The sequence below is a fragment of the Seriola aureovittata genome, chromosome 17 (assembly GCF_021018895.1).
Source record: "Seriola aureovittata isolate HTS-2021-v1 ecotype China chromosome 17, ASM2101889v1, whole genome shotgun sequence".
Lineage (NCBI taxonomy): Eukaryota > Metazoa > Chordata > Actinopteri > Carangiformes > Carangidae > Seriola > Seriola aureovittata.
Genome location: NC_079380.1, coordinates 16507599 through 16528136, shown reverse-complemented (window position 1 = coordinate 16528136; position 20538 = coordinate 16507599). Strand labels below are relative to the sequence as shown.

General features: G+C 40.9%; 3 protein-coding genes across 3 annotated transcripts in view; all 3 read left to right on the top strand.

The window, feature by feature from the left end:
• Nucleotides 1-1564: 1564 nt before the first annotated feature.
• LOC130185834 (uncharacterized) lies at nt 1565-2550 on the top strand. Its single transcript, XM_056402526.1, has 3 exons — nt 1565-1716; nt 1827-2034; nt 2353-2550. Exons 1-3 carry the CDS (start codon nt 1576-1578, stop codon nt 2451-2453), a joined length of 450 nt encoding a protein of 149 aa, XP_056258501.1. The 5' UTR covers nt 1565-1575; the 3' UTR covers nt 2454-2550.
• A 225-nt stretch (nt 2551-2775) lies between these two features.
• Nucleotides 2776-5361, top strand: LOC130184735 (adhesion G protein-coupled receptor E5-like). The gene is made up of 5 exons (XM_056400778.1): nt 2776-3002; nt 3100-3166; nt 4524-4615; nt 4860-5019; nt 5281-5361. The coding sequence occupies exons 1-5, from the start codon at nt 2776-2778 to the stop codon at nt 5359-5361; spliced, it is 627 nt and encodes a 208-aa protein (XP_056256753.1).
• A 7704-nt stretch (nt 5362-13065) lies between these two features.
• Nucleotides 13066-20538, top strand: part of LOC130185385 (protein phosphatase 1 regulatory subunit 29) — a 70922-nt gene continuing 63449 nt past the window's right edge. Inside the window, exon 1 of the mRNA XM_056401858.1 lies at nt 13066-13166. The gene's annotated coding sequence lies outside the window, so the exon portion shown is untranslated. The remainder of the gene's footprint in view (nt 13167-20538) is intronic.

The following is a 20538-nucleotide window of genomic DNA, read 5'->3' as shown; positions in this document are numbered from 1 at the left end:
ACCTGCTTTCCTGGTTATCAGCTGAGCAATCCAGACATTATAGGCAGCGTGGCTAACCCATGCACAGGTGTGTGCTCTTGTTCGGTATCTGTGTGACATACATTGTGCTTCTGCTTTTTGAATATATATGGATCAAATGACCCATGTGTTCTCTCCCCTACAGATATAGATGAGTGCAGCGAGACACCTGATATATGTGGTGAACAAACTGTATGCACAAATGCACAAAGCACCTTCTACTGTTCCTGTCCTGATGGATTCTATCCTTCAACAGGACTCTTGTGGAAGATGGGCATCTCAGTTTGTCAAAGTGAGAAAAGTCAAGTTTAAGTTCAATTAAGATTTATGAAAATGTAAAGATGTTCATGTATGGTATTTTCCAAATCACTAACAGGTCTCGGAGATATTTTAGATGAGCTAGTACCACAAGAGGTAAGACTCATGGACATTTTCCTAGATAGCTAATATTGTTAACCATGTAATGCATGACAATGTTCAATCAAATATCCCAGCTCCACTCAAATACAGCTGCAGGGTTTTAGGATCTTGGGTGGAAGAAATGTAGTTCCATGAAAAACAGACATCTCGCTTTGGTGCATAGAAAACTTTGAGATTACATAACGTTGGACTGTACCTTTCTTTTAATATAAAAATGTCTCATTGTCCGCAGACAGTGTAGCAAGTAAACAATACTCCCACATTTATTGCAGGGTCAGACAAAAGAACGAGTTTTCCTTAACAAAATGGAGGAAGAACTCAAGAACAACTCAGGTGTCATCTTAGTGGAAGCGGTATGTAGAAAACAATCTCATGCATCAGTGAGACTATTATTTATTGTTTTTTTATTGTGACTGTGGTTAATCTAAACATACTTATGTACACAGTTCCTAACTGTTAATCTAACGTTTTGTGATGTGATGGACTGGTGACCATCTGATGTCTTTCCCTTTTTTATCCTTGACGTCTTTGCAGGTAGTGGCAAACAGCTTTTCTGCAACAATGGTACTAAAATTTGAACTTTAATCCTACCTTATGGTAAGTGTATCTATTTATTTATTCATTACAACAACTTCAATTCCTGCAGGAAGTGTCAGGAGCTGTAGGAAAGGATAAAAGGGTGAGTAGTGAAGGAGATGGGGACACCGGCAGTGTCATCCTGAGCATCTCAGACCGCCTAGTTTCTGCGATGGTTGCACCAACTGAGAACCAAACCAAAAAAGCAATGCAGACTTCAACAGTGGGTAAGAGAAGTTCCCCCATAGTTCAGATGGACTACATTTGAATTCTCATTGAATATGAAATGAACTTGCTTCATTTCTTATCCATGTGCAAGATTTGAGCCTACTGGCCATCGGTCCCGGGATTCACGAAAACACGAGCGTCCCCCTCTTCAGCAAAGGACATACCATGGAACTCAACTTGCAGGCTCTAGCCAGCGCCAACAATGGTTAGAGAGATAGTGATAATGAATGCTACACTGTCACCAAACTCCAAATTCATTGATGTTAGTTGATTTTCTTTGTGCTGTGGACACTCCCAGGTTCAGCAGCAGCTGCCTTCATGACACTGAATGGGATGGAGAATCTTCTTAGTCATCAATACTTTAAATCAGAGAACAAGACGGAGATGTACTCGGATGTTTTCACTGTAATATTACCGTCAGTACACAACACAAACATCACTGAGCCTGTCAACTTTACCATCCAACATAAGCAGGTGCAGCATCAACCCGACTAATGAGTGAACACATTTACATCCATCCCAAAAAAAAAAAGAAGAAGAAGAAAAAAAAAGATCTTAACACTGTTTTCATCTTTGTTTCTCAGAAAGTACCTGAAGCTGGAATAATGACTTGTGTGTTCTGGGAAGACAAACGCAAGAACAAAGAAGAACAACAGAAGGATAATGGAGGGAAAGAGGGGGAAGCGCTGCGTTGGTCTGTAGAGGGCTGTTGGGTTGCATACTCTGATGAAAACTACAGTGTGCAGCTGCTCTCACCTCTCTACCTTTGCCCTCATCATGCAGATTGGGGAGGTATAAAAGATTTCTATGGACATGGCACACATGTTTTGCTAAGGTCAGGGATACAGTAGAGCCATTTTAAAATCCTAACTAATTTTAAGTTGCACACACATACTGGGCTTCATGTATTTGCATATTTTTCTCAGATTTCATTAAACTTAGACCACATGATTTGGCAAATGGGGGTATGGTATGTCCTGCAGTAATGTTCTTACTTACAGTAATCTTGTAGTTTATACCCAGGTGGCGACACAGTTGCAGAAACTAAGTTCAGGTTGATCAGAATCTGTGCGTCTTTCTCGCTGTGCTGCACGTTTTTTGGCTTTTCAGCCTCCACCAGAGGAACCTTTCTTAGAGTGGCTGAACCGGGTGTGTGTGATTATCGGACTATTCTTCTTTGCACTGGCCATCCTCACCTTCCTCCTGTGTAGCTGGAACCCCAAGATCAACAACACGGCCCGTCTTCACCTCTGTATCAGCCTGGCCTTGTCTCATCTACTGCTGCTGTGGAATGACAGATATGTTGAACAAGAGGTACAGTGAGATTAAGATGCAGGTTGTTGTTGTTATTGCTTTCAAAAAGACTAAATGGGCCCTCACACATGCATTTTATAGGGGTCAAACTAGAACAAAGAATGATCTGCTGGCAGTGTTAACAGTTGTGCATGAAGTTTGGAGGATAAAAGAAAGGAGAAAGCATTTTATCGGTTTCAAGATTCATCTTCCGTGTTTCCACAGTTGGCCTGCACCGTCATGGCCGGGCTTCTCCACTTCTTAGTTATTGCCAGTTTTGTGTGGATGCTGCTGGAGGCCCTGCAGCTCCACCTGCTGGTCCGAAGGCTCTCCAAGGTGCAGGTCATCCAGAGGGATGGCCTCCCTCGGCCAATTCTCTACCTGATTGGCTATGGGGTTCCATTTGTGATCGTGGGTGTTTCTGCACTGGTGTATTCTGATGGATATGGTGCTACTGAGGCAGAGGTGTGAGTAGCATGAACCCATTACCCATTGTCTCATGCAAATTCTGTCTGATGTGCATCTAGGTTTGAAGGATTGTTTTTTTGTTTGATTCTGTTGCAGGTGCTGGCTCTCAAGACGGCGCAATTTCAACTGGGCTTTAACAGGGCCCGTGATTTTTATGATTGCAGTGAGTATATTGCATATTTGTAATTGCATCCCATCTAACATAAATACAATCAGCTCAGCCTGGTCATCCAAAAACCAAGCGAAAAGACTGAAATTTTGACAGAATACTAATTGGACATGTCAAAGGTCATCTCTGTTGAAGCTCTGTCAATGCCCTGCTGGATTTACAGTGAAGACCAACTGAATGTGGTGCAAACTGAGACTGCCCTGTAAACCCCCCCCCCCCCAAAAAAAAAAAAAAAACCGACCCCATAGATTGAGTAAGCCGCTAATTACGAGCAAAGGAGGACGTCAGGTGAAGTGGTATACAGCAGGGAGCAGGTTTGGGGTGGATGGGATCGACAAAAAACTTTTTTAACTCAGGATATTGTGATGTTGTTTCGTTTATGCGGGAGGGTTCCTCAACCTTAACTGTGCATACTATAGTAGCCATGTTGACGAATGTCCTCTAACCTTTAGGAAGTACCTATTTGAACCAAAACCAAATTCTTTTCCTAAACCTGACCAGGTAGTTTTCGTGCGTAAACCTCACCAAACCACAACCGTTCCACAACGTTTACCATGTACTTATTATTCTTACCATGATGATGGAGGTACAGTGACCGTACGCTCATATGGGTTGTATCTGAGGGTAAGAACAAGCAACCTATATAATCATTTAGGTCTGAAGACTTGCAATCCAAAGAGAAACTCACGCCCATGTATTTTCTAATGGACCTGGCTGTTTTACTTTTATCACAGCATTGTGGGAAGGGGAGTCAATGTAGAACTAACCAGAGAAAAGGGAATGGTGGTTGAAAAAAGTGTTTACTTAATGCAAATGAACCCCAAGTTTGACTGGATTCTGCACAACGATTTGCTAAAAGAAACCGACAATAGAAAGTTATACAGTGGTGGGTTAGATATGTAGTCTTTATATGGATAAATGTCTGAGGAGAAAAGAAGAAAAGCACAAATGTACTTCCTGGGGTTTCTCTTTCGTATGCCACCAGCTTTCAACATCCTAGATACAAACAAAATATAAGTGGTGCTTGACACAAAGTCACAGAAATTGTTGAAGAAGTTTTAGGTTGGTTATTTTACATAATATTTTCCAATGAGGAAGTGACTTACTTGCTTGGAAGTACTGACATGCCCACGTTTGATGTTTGACGATTTGTTCCCTTCCAGTGAGTTGGTTTCAGTAGGTCACTATTAACCTCAGCTCTCGCCAAAGATATTCTCATGAAGACACATTATTCTCACAAGTACATACAGACGATTAGGCTTTACAGGTAGTATCGAGGTCCTTTATCTTGTGATTTTTCCACTGTTTGATCTCAGCTAAGCCTCTGTTTCATTTTTTTTTTCTTTTAAAGTCTAATTGGGTGTTGTTCTGTGCTACTCTATGGAGTCTGAGACCCACCTTGGCCAACATGAAAAGTGTTGTTTCTCAATCCAAAGACACCAGGTAAGAGTGGTCAAGACTTTTCATTGTATAGAAATGAAAAATCTGAAATCTGTGTCTGGATTATACTGTTTGACTTATCCAGTATAATTGTGTGTCTTGAATTTGAGAGGGCTGAGACTGTGGTCACTTATGTTAGAGACATTTTCTCAGTGTAAACATAATCAAAATGTTAAAGATACTGTACTAATTAGCCATAGACTTATACATTCTCAAGACAAAATCTTTAAATTCTCATTGTTTCCAGGTTGATTGTGTTCAAGATCCTGGCCCAGTTTGTCATACTGGGCTGTACCTGGATTCTTGGCCTGTACCAGACGAACCTTTTCTTTCAGGTCCTCTTCATTTTCCTCAACTCCCAGCAGGGCACCTTCCTCTTCATCGTCCACTGTCTGCTCAATAAGGAGGTAGTCTTCAGCTATATCTGTCTGTACTTCTCCTTAACCTCTCATAGCATCTCATTTAACTAGGCTAATACTAATATTATAAAGAGAGTATGAATTGAATGGTAAGCTGCATTTGTTAAACAGATGAGCTACACTGATTTTATGATGTGTAATGTAGACAATGTAGCAATACTTTTTGTTAAACGGTTTGATTTCAAGTTTTTTTTCTTTGTATTTTTGTATATCATGTATAGAAATGAGTTGGTGATTTGTGTATTCCAGGTGCGAGAGGAGTACATTAAATGGCTGACATGCTCTTTTGGAAAAGACAGAAATGTGGTGAGTCCCTGGAAATGCAAATGATCTCAAGTAGTCCTAGACATCTTTAGTCCTATAATTTTCAGTGTTAATTTGATATAAAACTCAATTAAAAAAGCTATATTTCTGATAAGTTTCAAACAAACTTACATGTGCCACTTTAAATCCCTTATTGTACATCCCTAATACTGATGATAATAATTTGTTTCAACAGAAAGATGATGCACATTCAGCCTCTGATGACTTGGACAAGACTAAGGAACAGACAGATGAAGGAAAAAAGGATGATTTGTCCTGATGAAGTGAACAGGAAACAGGGAGAAAAGAGACAGAATGATCTATATCAAGTTATTATTTAAGTCTTCATAAATCACAGTTTCATGAATGCAAAAGTTGGGATGTATTTCAGCACAGCAGTCTATATATTGAATATAAAGTCTCATGGTTCTAGTCCAAGGACTGAAAGTGAAATGTTTTAAATGAACTCTGTAAAAAGTGCTACAGTGCTATCCTTCCTCCAGTAACTGTAGTATGTATGAGTTGTACAATACAACAGTTCAGTTTGTGTTAAGGCCATCAGTTAATATTATTATGCTGAATATATTTGAGATGTAGCTCATGTAGCTGTGTCATTCACAGGTTTAACAGTCATACACTACATATTTGAAAGCTTTTGGACATCTGCTGGTTTTTGTGACTTATTGCCTTAAACAGACTAAGGTAGCACACACTGAATATTAATAAAGCGAGGCCTATAATAATTGAAGGGCTCACAGTGTTATATAACACTGGGAAGACCTGTTGAAATTGTCACGATCTCTCCACCTAATTCATTTGCTTGGGTGTGGGAGCTTTCACAAACATGTTACTGCCCACACCTTTAGTTAGTCACCGTCTAAAAAAACACAAACTTTCTACAAAGTAAAAACATTAGTGTCTGAGTCGTTTCCTTCCCTTTGCATTTGAATTACATTTACATAAGAGCTTGGACACTTTGACGTGTGTCAAACTTTACAAGACAAATTCATGGGACAGGCAAAGCCAAGTGTATTCTGTCATTTACATCGCATCAACGTCTCACACTAATTCAAAGTATGATACAAACATTAAATTAATAGATGGTGATGGAGTATAAGAATCAACCTCATTTAACCCCGTTAACTTCTTTGTGTATCAATGAGGTTTCTACCGTACATGTAATAAAAATAAATCAAATAAAACTGCTTAGTGCTGTTTATCATCTTTGAAAGGCAACACTAATGTGCACTCCACTTTTGGAAGAGAGCCACTTTCCTTTTTAATAGCCCTCATGTCCTCGAAATAAAAATCTTGTTTACTTTTTTTGCACATGAATCAATATCACTGTGGCACTATTGCCGACATCTGAATTGACATCTCTATGCGTTACTCTTTGCCTGTTTTCATAAATTATGAAAATAAATTAATAATGGATATCACTGCTGATGCTACCTTACTGCACGCAGAGGACAATAAAGACAGACCAATTTACCCAGCAGAACCCCAGCGCAGGGACTGGGTTTGCAGATTATGGAAACCTGCTGAAATCCCCTGTGGAAATAGAGGAAATAAATACTGTCCTCTTTTCCCTGTACTCCCTCACCAACAGATGTCTTGGTGCACGTAAACTGGGTCCACTTAGCTACACTTAGAAGATAGTGGTTGTAAAAAATAATCTTGTAGCTGAATATAACCTAATAAAACTGTGTATTAGTGATTCTCCTGTGTTTTTGAACAGTTTCAAATATTCCTCTGTTACCTCAGTTTCTGCTGAGGTTTTACACTTTCTAAATAGGAAAAACTATCAGTTTCATAGTTAATTAAACTAGGAATGCTCCATAATGAACTACCTGGGATTTTAGTCAACGTTTGGCACATGATGTGAGCTACGTCTGTGATGGCACACCCTCACAGTCAGTAGAGCCATTGATACTCCCCAGTGTCAACTTTTGTAATGTTGGGTAGATACAGTAGTGGTATTAATGGTAAATCAAGACAAAACATAAAAAGGTACATTTTTAGACAAAAATAATTGAAGAGAAGTTCATTTGTTTCAAATTGTGGTTAAACAGTGCTGTCATATACCGATCGCTAAAAATGTCTTGGCTTGATACTGGACAAGCACAAGTCTATAAATTTACTTCAGTTCTGGTCATTGGTAGAGATGTGTGATGGAAATCTCCAAACATCAGACATAAATGTCAAATGCTTCAGCTTTCGATTAGACTTGTGAAGTTGTCTGACCAGAGACTCGCTGAAAAGATGCTTAATTGGGAGACTTCACACGGCCATCCCTGGGCTAATGAGTTGAAATCCTTATTCTATTTGAACGATTTGTCATGTATTTTTCATAAGAGGTTACTCTGTGATGTTCAGGAGAAAAATATTTCTCATGTATAAAGAAAATGGTCTTTTAATAAACGGTATATAAACAAAAATTACGAACTTATTGCCACATAGAGGATAACTGCAGTGTAAAACCTTATGTGAAGTATAATTTAAACAAAATATAAAGATTCTTATGTGAATGGAGAATGAGGTAGATTTTTTGTTTTGCTTTTGGACGTAAGGGATGTACTTTTCAGTAATATGTCCTCTATTTATGTTCATTTCTTCTGGCTGGATGGAAACACTTGAGTTGTGCTTCAGGATTGAAACTTATTAGTAGCAGATTTTATTTGCCAAAATTGGAAGAGAAGGCAGAATATTTTGTTTAAGACTTATATATAAAAAAAAAAAAAAGAAGTCAAATAAGTAAGTCAAATCTCATGTGTTACTTACTTGCTGATGTTGGTGCAGTTTTCTCTGACTGCCACTAGATGTTGCCAAAGGGCCATTTTTGACTGGTTATACCTTTAACTGAGTGGGTTTTATCACAGCTTTGGGTTCCTCAGGCTGCTGCTGGTGTGAAATCTAAACACCTCCTGTTGGCATGTGTAAAGCAGTGCGGGCTTACTTTGCACTGGCATTTTATTTACAGAATGAACATTAAAGCAGAGCACTGGGAGTTGAGATTTGCATTTTACCACCCTGACCTTCCTCGTAGAATCAAATTATATTATTCATTGCAGTGGGACTAGATGTGCCCATCAATGTGTGTGAAATCATGGACTTTATTTAAGCAAGCACACTTTGATCTGTTTTGTCTGTTGCCATTCAAATGTGGATGTGCTTGTGTGATTAAATGTGTGCGTGCATGTACTGTACTTGTATGTGAATGTCTAAGAGAAACTTTGTGTATTCACACTCTTGTTAAATGATGCGTAGTATCTGAAAGGATCAGCTGGAACTCTGCGTTCTGTCTGCTTGACTGCTAATTGCATCCCAGTTGAGTCTAGTGATGCTGCCCTCAACTCTGTCCAGGCAGGAGGCCACTAATGACACAGTCAGCATTCACACTCTGAAAACCCTCTTCACAACTATTTATTCAGTGTCTTGTCTTAAACACTGAATCAATTCAATATTAATTAGGGCAGTTTTTCTTTTTTTTTTTTCACAAGCATGAACCACAACTGAGAAATATAAAAATCAGCCTTCTCAAATGTCCCTAGAAATACTGCAGCCCAGAAAACAACTTCAGAGAACTCAGATTCAGTTGGTAAACAACCCAACCCATCACTGCAAATGATAATGCAAATGAGAGATGGACTACTATGCTTTACAAAGTTGCCTGACAACACTAATATCACGCCATTAAGGTCATGTAAAACTCAGTATCTCCTGACTCTTGTAATTCCTTTAGGCCCTTCCAAAATGCGGTGTAGCCGGTTCCAGCTACCGCTTATTCCTCTTGGATCTGGTTTAGGTTCTTTGCATAAGCAATGTCTATATTCCTTCACTGGTTGCCAAATGGTGTCAAAGGATTTCTAACAACCTACAGACCAGCAAATTTGTTATATAAATCAAGAATGTGTGCATCTTTTCTGAGCTGGGGCCGTAAAAGGCAATAATGTTAATGGATTGAGAGCAGAGTTGTATAAGCAAATATTGTCAAGACAAATATTTAAGTCTCTAACAAACGTTACAGGTAATCATGCTACCTCGGCTCTGACATGATATCCAAGCTAGTGCGGCCTGTGAAGGAGATAACAGACAGAGAGAGCAGAGAAAAATGAGAGAACACGGTGCTCAGGGTTAGCTTCAGTGTCTCTCCCTCTCTTTGCTCCTCTTCTCTCTTTGCTCCTCTTCTCAATACTATACTTGGTTACCATGGAAACACACTTGCAGCGCTTGAGTCGTGAGGCCAGTCAGCTGAGATACCGTGTCTGGTAAACAATCCTGCAATCTCAACTGAATCTGTTGGTTACGCGTCAGAGCTTGTCAAATTATGTAGACATCAGCCAAAGGTCACGAGTGCCAGAAAGGTGGGAGGACCAGGGGTGGAACTGAGACAGCAGCTGTGACAAGTTTAAACTTTTCTCTAGTGCAAGTTTAGATGTTTTATATCACTGACATTTAAATCAGATACAGTTTGAGTCTGTTTAATCGACTAGACTGGGAACATAAGGAAGATGATACAGGTGACTAACTGCAGTCATGGCAGTCAACATTTATTGCAGTTACTATACAGCCATACGGATGACCTGTAGGCATTATTAAACACATACTTATTAGTAGTAAAATTGGTAGAGTTTCGTGGGGCGCTGTACAGTAACTTCACAGTGTTGTCTGAGCTGCTACTTAGATGTTTTTAGAGTAGTCATGTGATGCCTGTAATTATCATTATTATTATAAGAACTTACTCTATTTATAGGACAGGCCTAATGATCTTCATTGTCCACGAAGACAGTCTGATGTAATATGTGAAACACCGCCCCATATGTGCAAAATTGCTGGTTTACTATTACATGCAGACTAGAACTGCCCTTAATACCAATGAAATCATCCTCATCAAGAGTAGGTGGGTGCAACCACAATTACAGGCAAAAGACACATACATGCATTGCGGTGTGTGTGTGTGTGTGTGTGTGAGAATATTACAGGTAGGTAGAAAAAGGTAGAAAAACTACACAATGTCTCACAGTGGTTTGATGCACTGTAGGGAAAAGTTATTTCCTCTATTTAGGCCAGTCTTTAATCTTTAGCAAATTCTAAAGATAACACTTAAAAAGCAGAGTATGCTGTCAGTGTCCTGGCCATTCAGCCATTTTAACACTTAAACATGGGAATAATTGTTTGGTAAGTGGAATATAGTCATGCAGACCTTGACCCACCCATATAAAAGCCTGCATGGATCAAGATGACGCCACAGAAGAAGAGTAAACTTTTAAGTAGAGGAAAAACACATGAGAAAATGGAGTTGACAGGGTGTACCGAAACAGTTCCCACGGAAAAAGTAAAAGAAACAGAAAAGTGTGGAGAGGAATGCACCGTGCTGGAACTCTGGAATAGGGAAGCAACTGAAATAAGATTCATTAATGGAGCAGCCAGTGTCAGAGCCCTAAAACCTAAAGTAGTGGCATGTTGACAACCCTGCTTATCTTAACTCCAATAGTTGGCCTCACAAGAAGAATCCAAAATTAAAGTCCTTGGCAGTAACTCGAGAATATAAGAGCAACTATTAATTGTTTGACTATCAGGAAGACAGCGCCGTGCATCAAGGGGGCTTTGCATGTGAGAGTGAAATTGGGTGAAAACAATTTATGACTAGACAGCTGGACAAGGTCATTGAAGAGTGCAAGCAACCAGGTCAGCATCTTTGGGACCCGTTAGGCAATCGGCACCTGGCATTTTTTGGTCAGACAAAATGATGCTTTTGAAATATGAGCCATTTCTTTACCCTCATATTGGCCCACTAACGACAGGGCCTGACAACGGTTAATCAGTCTGCCCTTCAGTAACGCTACAGAGGCATTATAAAGATATTCTAGAAGATTCCTATTTTCATCACCAAACTGATTTTCCATCTAGAACAAAAATGATCATCACATCACAAACACTTGAAACACACATATATGATAGAGCATCTTAAAAAAACAAACTTGATTTTTTATAAAGATTTGCTGTTGATATTTATGGTCAACATTCAGGATCCGTCTCCCTCACTGTACTGTCTCTTTTCCAATCCAGTCCTCTCCATTTCTACATCTCCTGCAGCTCATCTCTTGCTCACAGCTCAAACCGTCGAGCTTGAGGCCATTCAGTGGATCAGATGTGCAAAGGTAAAGATTAAACAAAAACTTTCTTAGCAAGGGCTAACGAAGGGTGACTCGGGAAACACAATCTCCCCCCTTGTTTCCCTTGCTGCAATTCTTGCCTTCTGTTCTTGTTTTTCTCTTCCAATCTACTAATTTCCCTAGACTGCATTCAGCCAATAAATGCAGTCTCTGGAAATTAGCAGATCAGAACTGAAAAAATGTCTAGACGGGATTATTAGAGCAGGATTTTTTCAGTTAGACCTTTTGAAGGCAAGGGCTACGACTTGGATGCTGAAAACAAAAAAGTGTTGTGGCTGCATTAGTACCCTCCACACGATGTGAAATAATAATGTGGTTCTGCAGAAATTACCTTCAATGCAAGAAATCATTGTGAGCCATTAATGGTACCGTGGCACAGCTGTAGTTTTGCTCTGCTGTGTGTGGAAGCATGGGCATTAACTAGCTCATCACACATGACTACATATCCTCCCAGCAGCAGCAACAGATAACAGATTTTGTTGAGCATCATGCCAGGACAAGTCATTGTGCCATTGCTTAACATTACAGGCAGAGATAATGAGAAAATATTAATGAGAGTCTCAGTACAGCAGCAGTCTCTTGGAGCTAATAGACCTCCACTAACAGAGGAAAAAAGACAGAGATGAAGAGGGAGAGCGAGTTAATGAGATGAGGTATACACGTGTGTTAGCATGTGTCTGAGCGCACTTGCCTTTGTGAGTGAGAAAGATGAGGAGACAAAAAAAAAAAAGTGAGAAATGAGGAGGGGAAGAGTGTTAATGGAGTATGATCACACCTCCAGCATATTCCTTTATGTGAAACAGGCAGAATCAACCTCCCTGCCGCCCACACAACGCATGCAGAACACCGTCAGGGCCTTATCGTTCCCTATAGCTCGGGGTTTGCACTGTTTTCACTCAGCTTGATTCACAAATCGCTGGAGACTTTTTCACCTCCTGCCCACCCTCCACCAGCCCCCCCCCCCCCCCCCCCCCCCCCCCCCTTAGAAAGTGTACGGAACAAAACCACAACTAATTAGCTTTTCATTGTAAATCGCAGATGCAGAGCAAAATGCCTTAAAGTATTGGTGTTGGGTTTTTTGTTTTGTTTTTTGAGTTAGTTAGTTAGTTGGTGTGACTGACATCCCGCTTCCTTTTTTTTCTTTTCTTCAGCATGTGTTCATTTCTTACAGATTCACAATGAATGCAAGTTTTTGTGTTGTGAACATTTGTAGGGTGAAGGAAGGGTGAGTCTGACTAATATCCCTGATATATGTGTGCCTCTGTCACGCACCCATATACTGTATGCCTGACTGTGCACACTGATAATTCTAATAATTGGTTATTATAGGGTATTATATCAACCATTCACTTTTTTTTCTTTTTTTTTTTAACACCACAGCAGTAAGTGGATCTGCAGGTATTCACTTCACTGAAAAAGAAGCCAGCTGTAGAGGCAGATACCCACTGCAGTTCAACTATATTACTCTACGCGGAGTCTGTGCATCCTCCACCTCTCTCTCTTTCTCTCTCTCTCTCTCTCCCTCTCTTTCTCTCTCAGTCATCGTCTCCCGCCGCGATGCTGAGCCTGCGACGTTAGCGGTGGATGGGGGAAAAAAAAAATCTCCCTCTTTGCTCCAGCCAACAGACGCATCATTTGGAAGGGAAATAAGTCAAGGTACAGTATTGAAATGCACGTTTCCAAACCTAAGATTTAAAATATAGACTATATACCTATATATATAGTATGTGGTCTTGGTATGATAAAGGATATGCGATGGATGCAAGCGACGGGAGAGCGAGCATGCACCTGCACTACAGACTCCAACGCGCTGTTGGGTTGAGTCCTCTTGGTGCAACAGAAGCCCATATGGTTGATTTTACGAGGGCACGAAACCATGTTTTTTTTTTCTGTTTGGAGTTTGTCTCAACTATGGTTTATAGGAGACATGTGATGCTGAATAATGATGTACGTGTATGGAATAACATTTTACTGTTAGGCATTAGTCTACATTTTCTGCTTCTTTTTTTTTTTTTTCTCACAGTTGTTGCTGTATGCCACGATGTGATGGTTCAGCATGTTTGGGTTTATTTAACGCTGAAGAGACTTGATTAAAAAGCTGTGGCCATAGATTTAAAGTGTCACATGAAGCCAGGCTGGTATTTGTGCTGGGTTCTGCGGGGAGAGGATGGACGGGCAGAGTATACGCGCCATGGACAGATGTGCGAGAGGGGATTTAGTATCGAGGGAGGAATCACGCAGGGGATAAAGCTGGCGATGCTTGTGTGAGTGAGTGAGTGAGTGAGTGAGTGTGTGTGTGTGTGTTAGTGAGTGAGTTAGTGTGAGCGTGTGTGTGTATGTGTGTGTTCTTGCTTGTGTTTCTGAGGGTGAATGGCCCAGCTCTCCAGCAGTGTTGATTACTCTGTCGCATGACAGGGGCAAACACTTTACCTGCAATGAGGGCTTTTAGCCTATGTGAGGTGCCTTCAATTCACCTGTGCTCGTGCGTGCGTGTGACAGATAGACAGATAAACAGATAGATAGATAGATAGATAGATAGATAGATAGATAGATAGATAGATAGACAGACAGACAGACAGACAGACAGAGAGAGAGAGAGATTTCTTGCCAGCAGCAACAGTGTCCGACCACTGACCGATGGACCACACAGATTCCTTCGCCTACACATTTTGGGACTGCCAGGCACGAGACAACAGGCTGCAACTGTGTGTGGTTTTTTTTTTTTTTTTTTTTAAACGACCTGTCTCTCCGTTGGTTCTATGAGTCGGCAGTGTCTATTGCACACCAGTTAGAGCCTCCCGTGAGCAAGGTATTCGTGTCCTGAAACGCAGAGCACGGCGGACGGAGTGCAGTGCTTCAGCACCGTGGGCAGCGCATTGTGCTGACCAAGCACAAAGCGGGCTTTGGTGGGCTGTAAGCTCCACATGTTGGGGAGATTGAATTGGTCTAAGACGTGATAAGTGTATGCTGGAACATGATCTGCATGCATAATCTAAATGTAGGCAACACTTCCTCCTTCACTTAGGTGATTGGATAACAACAGGAGGAATCAGGAGTTCTGTGCTGTTTGTCTGGAATGCTGATAGCTAAGAGTATTTTTTTTTAATGGTTTTCTTTACACAGTGTGTAATTTTACTACTTAAAGTTACATTCTAATAAATATATTATGTGGCATGTAAACTAACTGTTGAAGGTTATCAAACCAGCCCCCCAAAACAATATGTAGGCTATGAAAATGACACTAAATAATGTAAATAGCCTAAATATGTAAGTAAATTACAGTAAAGGCCATTGCATTATTTCTACATCTTATGAATTAATCGGAATCAATACAGATGTCAAGAAACCTGCTACTGTCAGTTGATGTTGGTCTTAAGCTAAAGGCGTGAATGTCGGTAAGACAGCAGTGTTTCTTTAGTCAGTGGCTGATCAATAGTTAATAAGTGCTCCATCAGGTTCTGCTCAGAATGACAGAGGGGTATATCAGTATGAAAAGTACTTTTTATACAGCGCAGTGAATTTGCTTTCTCTACAGTCAATAAGGAAGTTACCATCCTTGCCTAACCCTGGCCCCATCAATCACTGGCCACGCCCACTTGATTAAAGGGGAAATCTCACGCTACCATGCCCCACCTCGTTTCCTTCTTTCATTACACACCTCTGCTTTCCACACATTGCTTCATTCTTTCTCCACCTGCTGCACTCATTTGTCCCATTCTGCTTATCTCCCTAAATCCATTTCCTCCTGATGTCGATGATTCCCGATGTGTCCCTCAGAGAGAATGATGAGCAGTCTCCAATCAATTGCAATCACAGATCAGTGGTGTACCATGAAAAAACGGGGAGAGGAAATCAGTAGGGAAGGCAGGCCTGGGAGACCTGAATAATGACCACCCGCATACCAGACCCACTGCCTTGTTGCCATGTAATCTTCAGTTCATCAGAATACTATTGAACTATGTTTGCCATAATTCAGGGAATCCATAGTGCCGTCTGTTGGGATTGCTCTCAAGAGGTGATGGATGTTACACTTGAAGAAACCTGAAGTGCAATTTTCTTCCTGCTTTCTTCTCTTGTGTGAAATCTAACACATGCAAACTGATACTGTGGAGGTCACTTTGCGTTTTCAGATAATAAGAAAAAGATAACAACACTACAGCAACTTAAAAACATAATTCAGTAAAGGAAAAATGTAAATGTAAAATATAGGGAAAGACGGCCTAAAACACAATGCCACCAAAAACAACATTACAGATATCTATGTATAACAAAAAAATAACATACATGTTGGAATTTGAAAATTTAGTGTGAGGGATTGTTGAAATGAGATGGCATGGCAGCTGTAGATGGGATGAATAAAAAATGTTCTAGCAGTTCATTCCCACTGCTAGACAGTTAACTGGAATTTCTATTAATTGCCCACGACAACTGGGAGCCAGATGAGCAGCATCTTGAGTAGTTATTGAATAGTTAATGACGGGAGCCATTAGTGCCATTATATTTGCTTCACCTCGGTGCACTGAGAGGCCAAGACGTTTACGACTCTGCTGACCTAATTAATTCACCTTGCGCTTGGATGTAAGTCAAGTATGTGGCGGACTGCGTGTAGTGATGTACATGCTGATCAGATGGGTGAGACTTTGAGGATGTTTAAACTGATTTAACACCAGCAAAATAAAGGGATTTTAAACTCACTCACATACTTATATTTAGAAATAACTCCTGTGTGACAGCACACACGGTGTCCTTTAAGAGTCAATAAAATAAATGAAAAATGCAATAGGCATGTGTAGTGCGTGTTTCTAATAAAGCAGAAAGGTTGACTGACTGATTCTTGCCATTCATTATCTCTCTAAGTCACTAAATCACATGCTGCGGTAGCTCAATATTAACTGTTGTGGTTCCTAGCTGATACCCCCTACAGGCAATGATATTTTGTTGTGCTGTTGCCGTTAGCAACTTCATGCTTTAGATACAAAAGCAACCAATCCAAATCCAGATGTAGAGAGAAGCGTCACTCCACCACCAGAATTCAAAGCACAAGATTGAAACCTGCTATGACAGGCTGACATTTTGCTTGACAAGCCTTTAAAAGCACAAAATGTAATTTTCTGTTGCTAGGGGTCTTGCAATCAAAACAATAACAAAAGATGATGCCATGAAGTAGCGTGGATCATGGGAGTTGTTGTCTTCCCCACTATTGCCGTCGCTGCACCCAGCTTCTCCTGGTTTGGATTCCTTCAGTGTCAATTGTTCAGGAATATTTACAGAGAGCCAAATTATCTGCAGAGGCTTCCTGTCCAAAACAAACGGAGCAGGTGATGAAAACCAGTAAAAACATTGAATAAAACCGTTTCACATTAAAAATCATCCCTGAGGGGCTGCAAGCCGAGCTGCCGCTAACACTTGCTCAACTTGCTTCTCTGATAACGTGAGAGCTAAACGTCAATGACTAAAATCCTTAATCCCGTTAAAAAATATAGTTAAAAACGACCAAGATCTAAAAAGTATATCATAAAAACGTGGCTTAAAAGTAGCAGACAACCACAACACTGACACATGCATGAAGGGGAAATGACTGCGACCAAATGAAACGAACCGTTACCATGATTAAAATTATAGATTTCTCTAAATACACAGACAACAAGTTGCTATTGTTACTGACGCTGTAAAAGGTCTGTTTACACAATCAGTTTCAACCATAATAACCTAACAACTAACATTTAACTTCATTACTTATGCAAATATACATGCAATTTACTATAGGTCAAAAAATTTAGATTGGGTCTTGAACACTCCCTCTAATTGAGCATTTAACTAACTTCATGTATGTTTCGTCTGTAAACCTGTGTACAATTTTTGAAAAAAAAAAAAAAAAAAAAAGATACAAAGATGTCTCCCTGATCCCTGCAGGGTGCTGTACTGGGTAGTTTTAGCATACTTTTTGTAATCCTTGATTAATATTCCATGGAGTCAGGAGTACCAGCTCTATGTCGCACAATTGGCACAGTCTCTGATCTTTAGTCCTCCCCACCCGCTCCACCTCCCCTGGCCTCCTTTTCCCAGCCACGCCTCCAAATCGATTTCCGTATCCATCAGGAAGGATTATACAAAGATCCTGAGAGGGATAACCCTTGGGAGGCATTCACACTCGCTCACTCCTCCACATCACATCCTTGGCCATAGCACAGTGTGGTCTCTCTCAGCCTACCAGCTGTTGCAGTGCTCTGTGCAATCAATACGACAGTCATGTTTCACAACAACCGTCATTCCTTCCCTGCCAGAAACCTGTAGGAGGTCCCCTTGGGCAAGAGACTGAGAGACACGGCAGACAGTGATTCGCTGACAGGGTTTCAGAAATGCAACAGCAACGACAGTTTTGAGAATTTCGGATGAAGTTTCAAGCGTTGTATTTTTGTGAGGTAGTGGGTGTGGTAGTGTTGACTGGAGGAAACCACAGTTTTCCTTTCCATGATAGGATGAGATTTGAAAGGCAAGCGCCGAAAGTGAAGACAGGCAGAAGGCAGGAAACGGGAGAAATAAGTGAACGGGTTAAGAAGAAGAGGAATCATGAAAACAGATGAATAAGGGGAAACAAGAATATTCCAGCATGTAGGGAAGAAGGAAGGCAATGAATAGGGAGTAATGAAAAGTTAGTGAACCACAAATCTTCAGCGCCACCTCAACCCATTAAATGACAGAGTGCAGTTGGAAGGTTCATACCTGTCAACCTGACTCTAATATAAATAGGGAGAAGAGTGATGGAAAATCTGTAGAAACGAGTGCAATTCAGTGTTTTCAGCCCAATTTTGAGCATAAGGTGCCATGCAGTACCAGAATTCGGCTACCTCAATTCAACTGGAGACTAACTTTGTGAACAATTCTCCTGTCACTTCATCTGCACAGGCGTCCTCTTCTTCATCACTTCCACAGCCCCGGCGTGGATGTCGGAAAAAAATACTAGTCACGCTGGAACCCGAATACTGGTGTTCAGGGAACCCACAGCAGTCTTTACAGTAAGCTGAGGCCAGTCATCCAATTATATTGTGTTCCTTTCTCTCACGTTAATAGATTCATAACTCAGTGCTTTATGACTGTAATTGGAGTGACAAAGGAGTGCAATGTCATATTGACGAAACGTTTTTAATGGGGGGGGGGCTGTTAAGCAGAAAAGAGGCGGGTGCAGTGATGCGTGTCTGTTCGAAGGAAGGTGTTGCTTCTCTTCTCTTGTACATACTGGAGCTACATGTATGGGAGTGCTTTCATGTGGTTATGGACATCCACGTCTCCCCTCAGGACAGAAAGACATGCAGAGGTGTGCGAAAAATCTGCAGGATGTATGTAATTAGCCGCTACAATCCAACCAACACACACACGCACACACACACGCACACACACACACACACACACACACACACACACTTGACAGACTTGGTGAACACAGACTGGAACCTAAATACATACAAAGGCTTGATGACATTTAAACAACAGAAGAATTGCATAGCTTTGTTAGAACTGTACTGCAGATAAGTCTTCCAACATTTTTGACTGGACTGCAACAGATGGGCCAGCATGAGACTGACTGACTGACTGAGTGAACAGCTTTCCTTCTGTAGGCACACCTCTCTATGCTAACCACACAACAGCTGAGAATGAGTTTCTAACTTTTTCGCGTGAGTGATTATTTTACAGTTTTACACATTTAAAATCACAGCACAGCCGTTGTCTTTAAGTTAAGTGTATGTTATTTTTGTCAGACGACGGTTGCGGTTATAAAAGCAGGGCGCAGAGCGGCAGCTTGATAATGGCTTGGAAGTGACTGCTGGTTAACATGTAGTCTTAATGGGTCAATCAATGTTTCATACTTGTTCCACTGTCTGAAAACAGAAACAGAAAAACATGAGAACAGTTTCATTGGAAATTCGGTTGTATTAAAATATAGTATATCTGAGCACAAACAGTAGAGAGAAAGGCAAACAGATAAAGGGCCGAAACCAGCTGACACGGCCATATACTAGGTTTTGACCTAGTGTTGTTAAAAGCTTTGTCGCAACTTCACGTTTCAGTAAAACCTCAGCTGCTAATGGTTTTGCAATCCCATAAGCCACCACTTCTCGCTCTCTGGAGAGGGGGTACACACTGCAGCAGGATTGGTTTTGATGCTCCAGGTGCTGCAAACCAGGATTTGAAACAGACTCTGCACAACTGGTGCCTTGCACTCAGAAACGAACACACCATGCAACTGACTGCACTGGGAGCTTTTTTTCATCATAAGTATCAAACCAATATGCTGAGAACTTCCAAGCAGCCCTCTCAAGTTATTTGGTCAGAGATACTTGAGGTCCATTTCCTAGAGTCTTTAAGTGGATGTTGGACTTCAAAATTTGACATTTGACTCAACATTGTGATCAGCAACATATAAAGTGGACGCCACACCTGAAAGCTAAAATTATTTAATCTACAAACAATATAAAAAACTGTCCCAATAGAACAAAAGGATGGAGGGACCCCTAAAATGAAACTATACTAACAAACAAAAAAACAAAACTGGACTAACAGACTTCCATCATGGATCACAACAGAAGAGCAGGTAGTCAGAGGGCTGCTTCGTCTGAGTGAGAGAGAGAGAGATCTCCCTCTCCTCCAGCCTCTGTTAAATAGGCTTTGGTGGGCAGGGCCATTCACTCACTACAGGTCAGGAGCACCTGAGGAGAGGGAGAAGAAGGGAAAGGGGGAGCGCATGACAGAGCCTAAATAAAGATCGAACCCATGTCCTGAAAACTTCCAAGGACTCCTCTAACACCCTGAGCTAGTTGTAAAAAGACACTTTACCAATATTCTCTGTCTCCTTGAGCCATTTGATCAGGACTGCTTGAGCAGCGTCTCTCAGACCGGTTGTGTCTGTCCTTTGGAGGTCGTACGTCAAAGTTCACTCACTTTCGTGAGGACTGAACCCACAGCACCGACCACCTCAGTGATAGAAATGGAAAACAATGAGTTGCATCTTGCGGCAACATGGAGGTGGAAG

What these genes read in the sequence shown, in the direction of transcription:
- LOC130185834 (XM_056402526.1), top strand. Translation starts at nt 1,576, where the DNA reads ATGGAGAATCTTCTTAGTCATCAATACTTTAAATCAGAGAACAAGACG. An exon ending in TTACCATCCAACATAAGCAG is followed by an intron (nt 1,717 to 1,826) that starts GTGCAGCATCAA and finishes TTTGTTTCTCAG; the next exon opens with AAAGTACCTGAAGCTGGAAT. An exon ending in TCATCATGCAGATTGGGGAG is followed by an intron (nt 2,035 to 2,352) that starts GTATAAAAGATT and finishes TTGGCTTTTCAG; the next exon opens with CCTCCACCAGAGGAACCTTT.
- LOC130184735 (XM_056400778.1), top strand. Translation starts at nt 2,776, where the DNA reads ATGGCCGGGCTTCTCCACTTCTTAGTTATTGCCAGTTTTGTGTGGATG. An exon ending in CCGTGATTTTTATGATTGCA is followed by an intron (nt 3,167 to 4,523) that starts GTGAGTATATTG and finishes TTTCTTTTAAAG; the next exon opens with TCTAATTGGGTGTTGTTCTG. An exon ending in TCTCAATCCAAAGACACCAG is followed by an intron (nt 4,616 to 4,859) that starts GTAAGAGTGGTC and finishes CATTGTTTCCAG; the next exon opens with GTTGATTGTGTTCAAGATCC.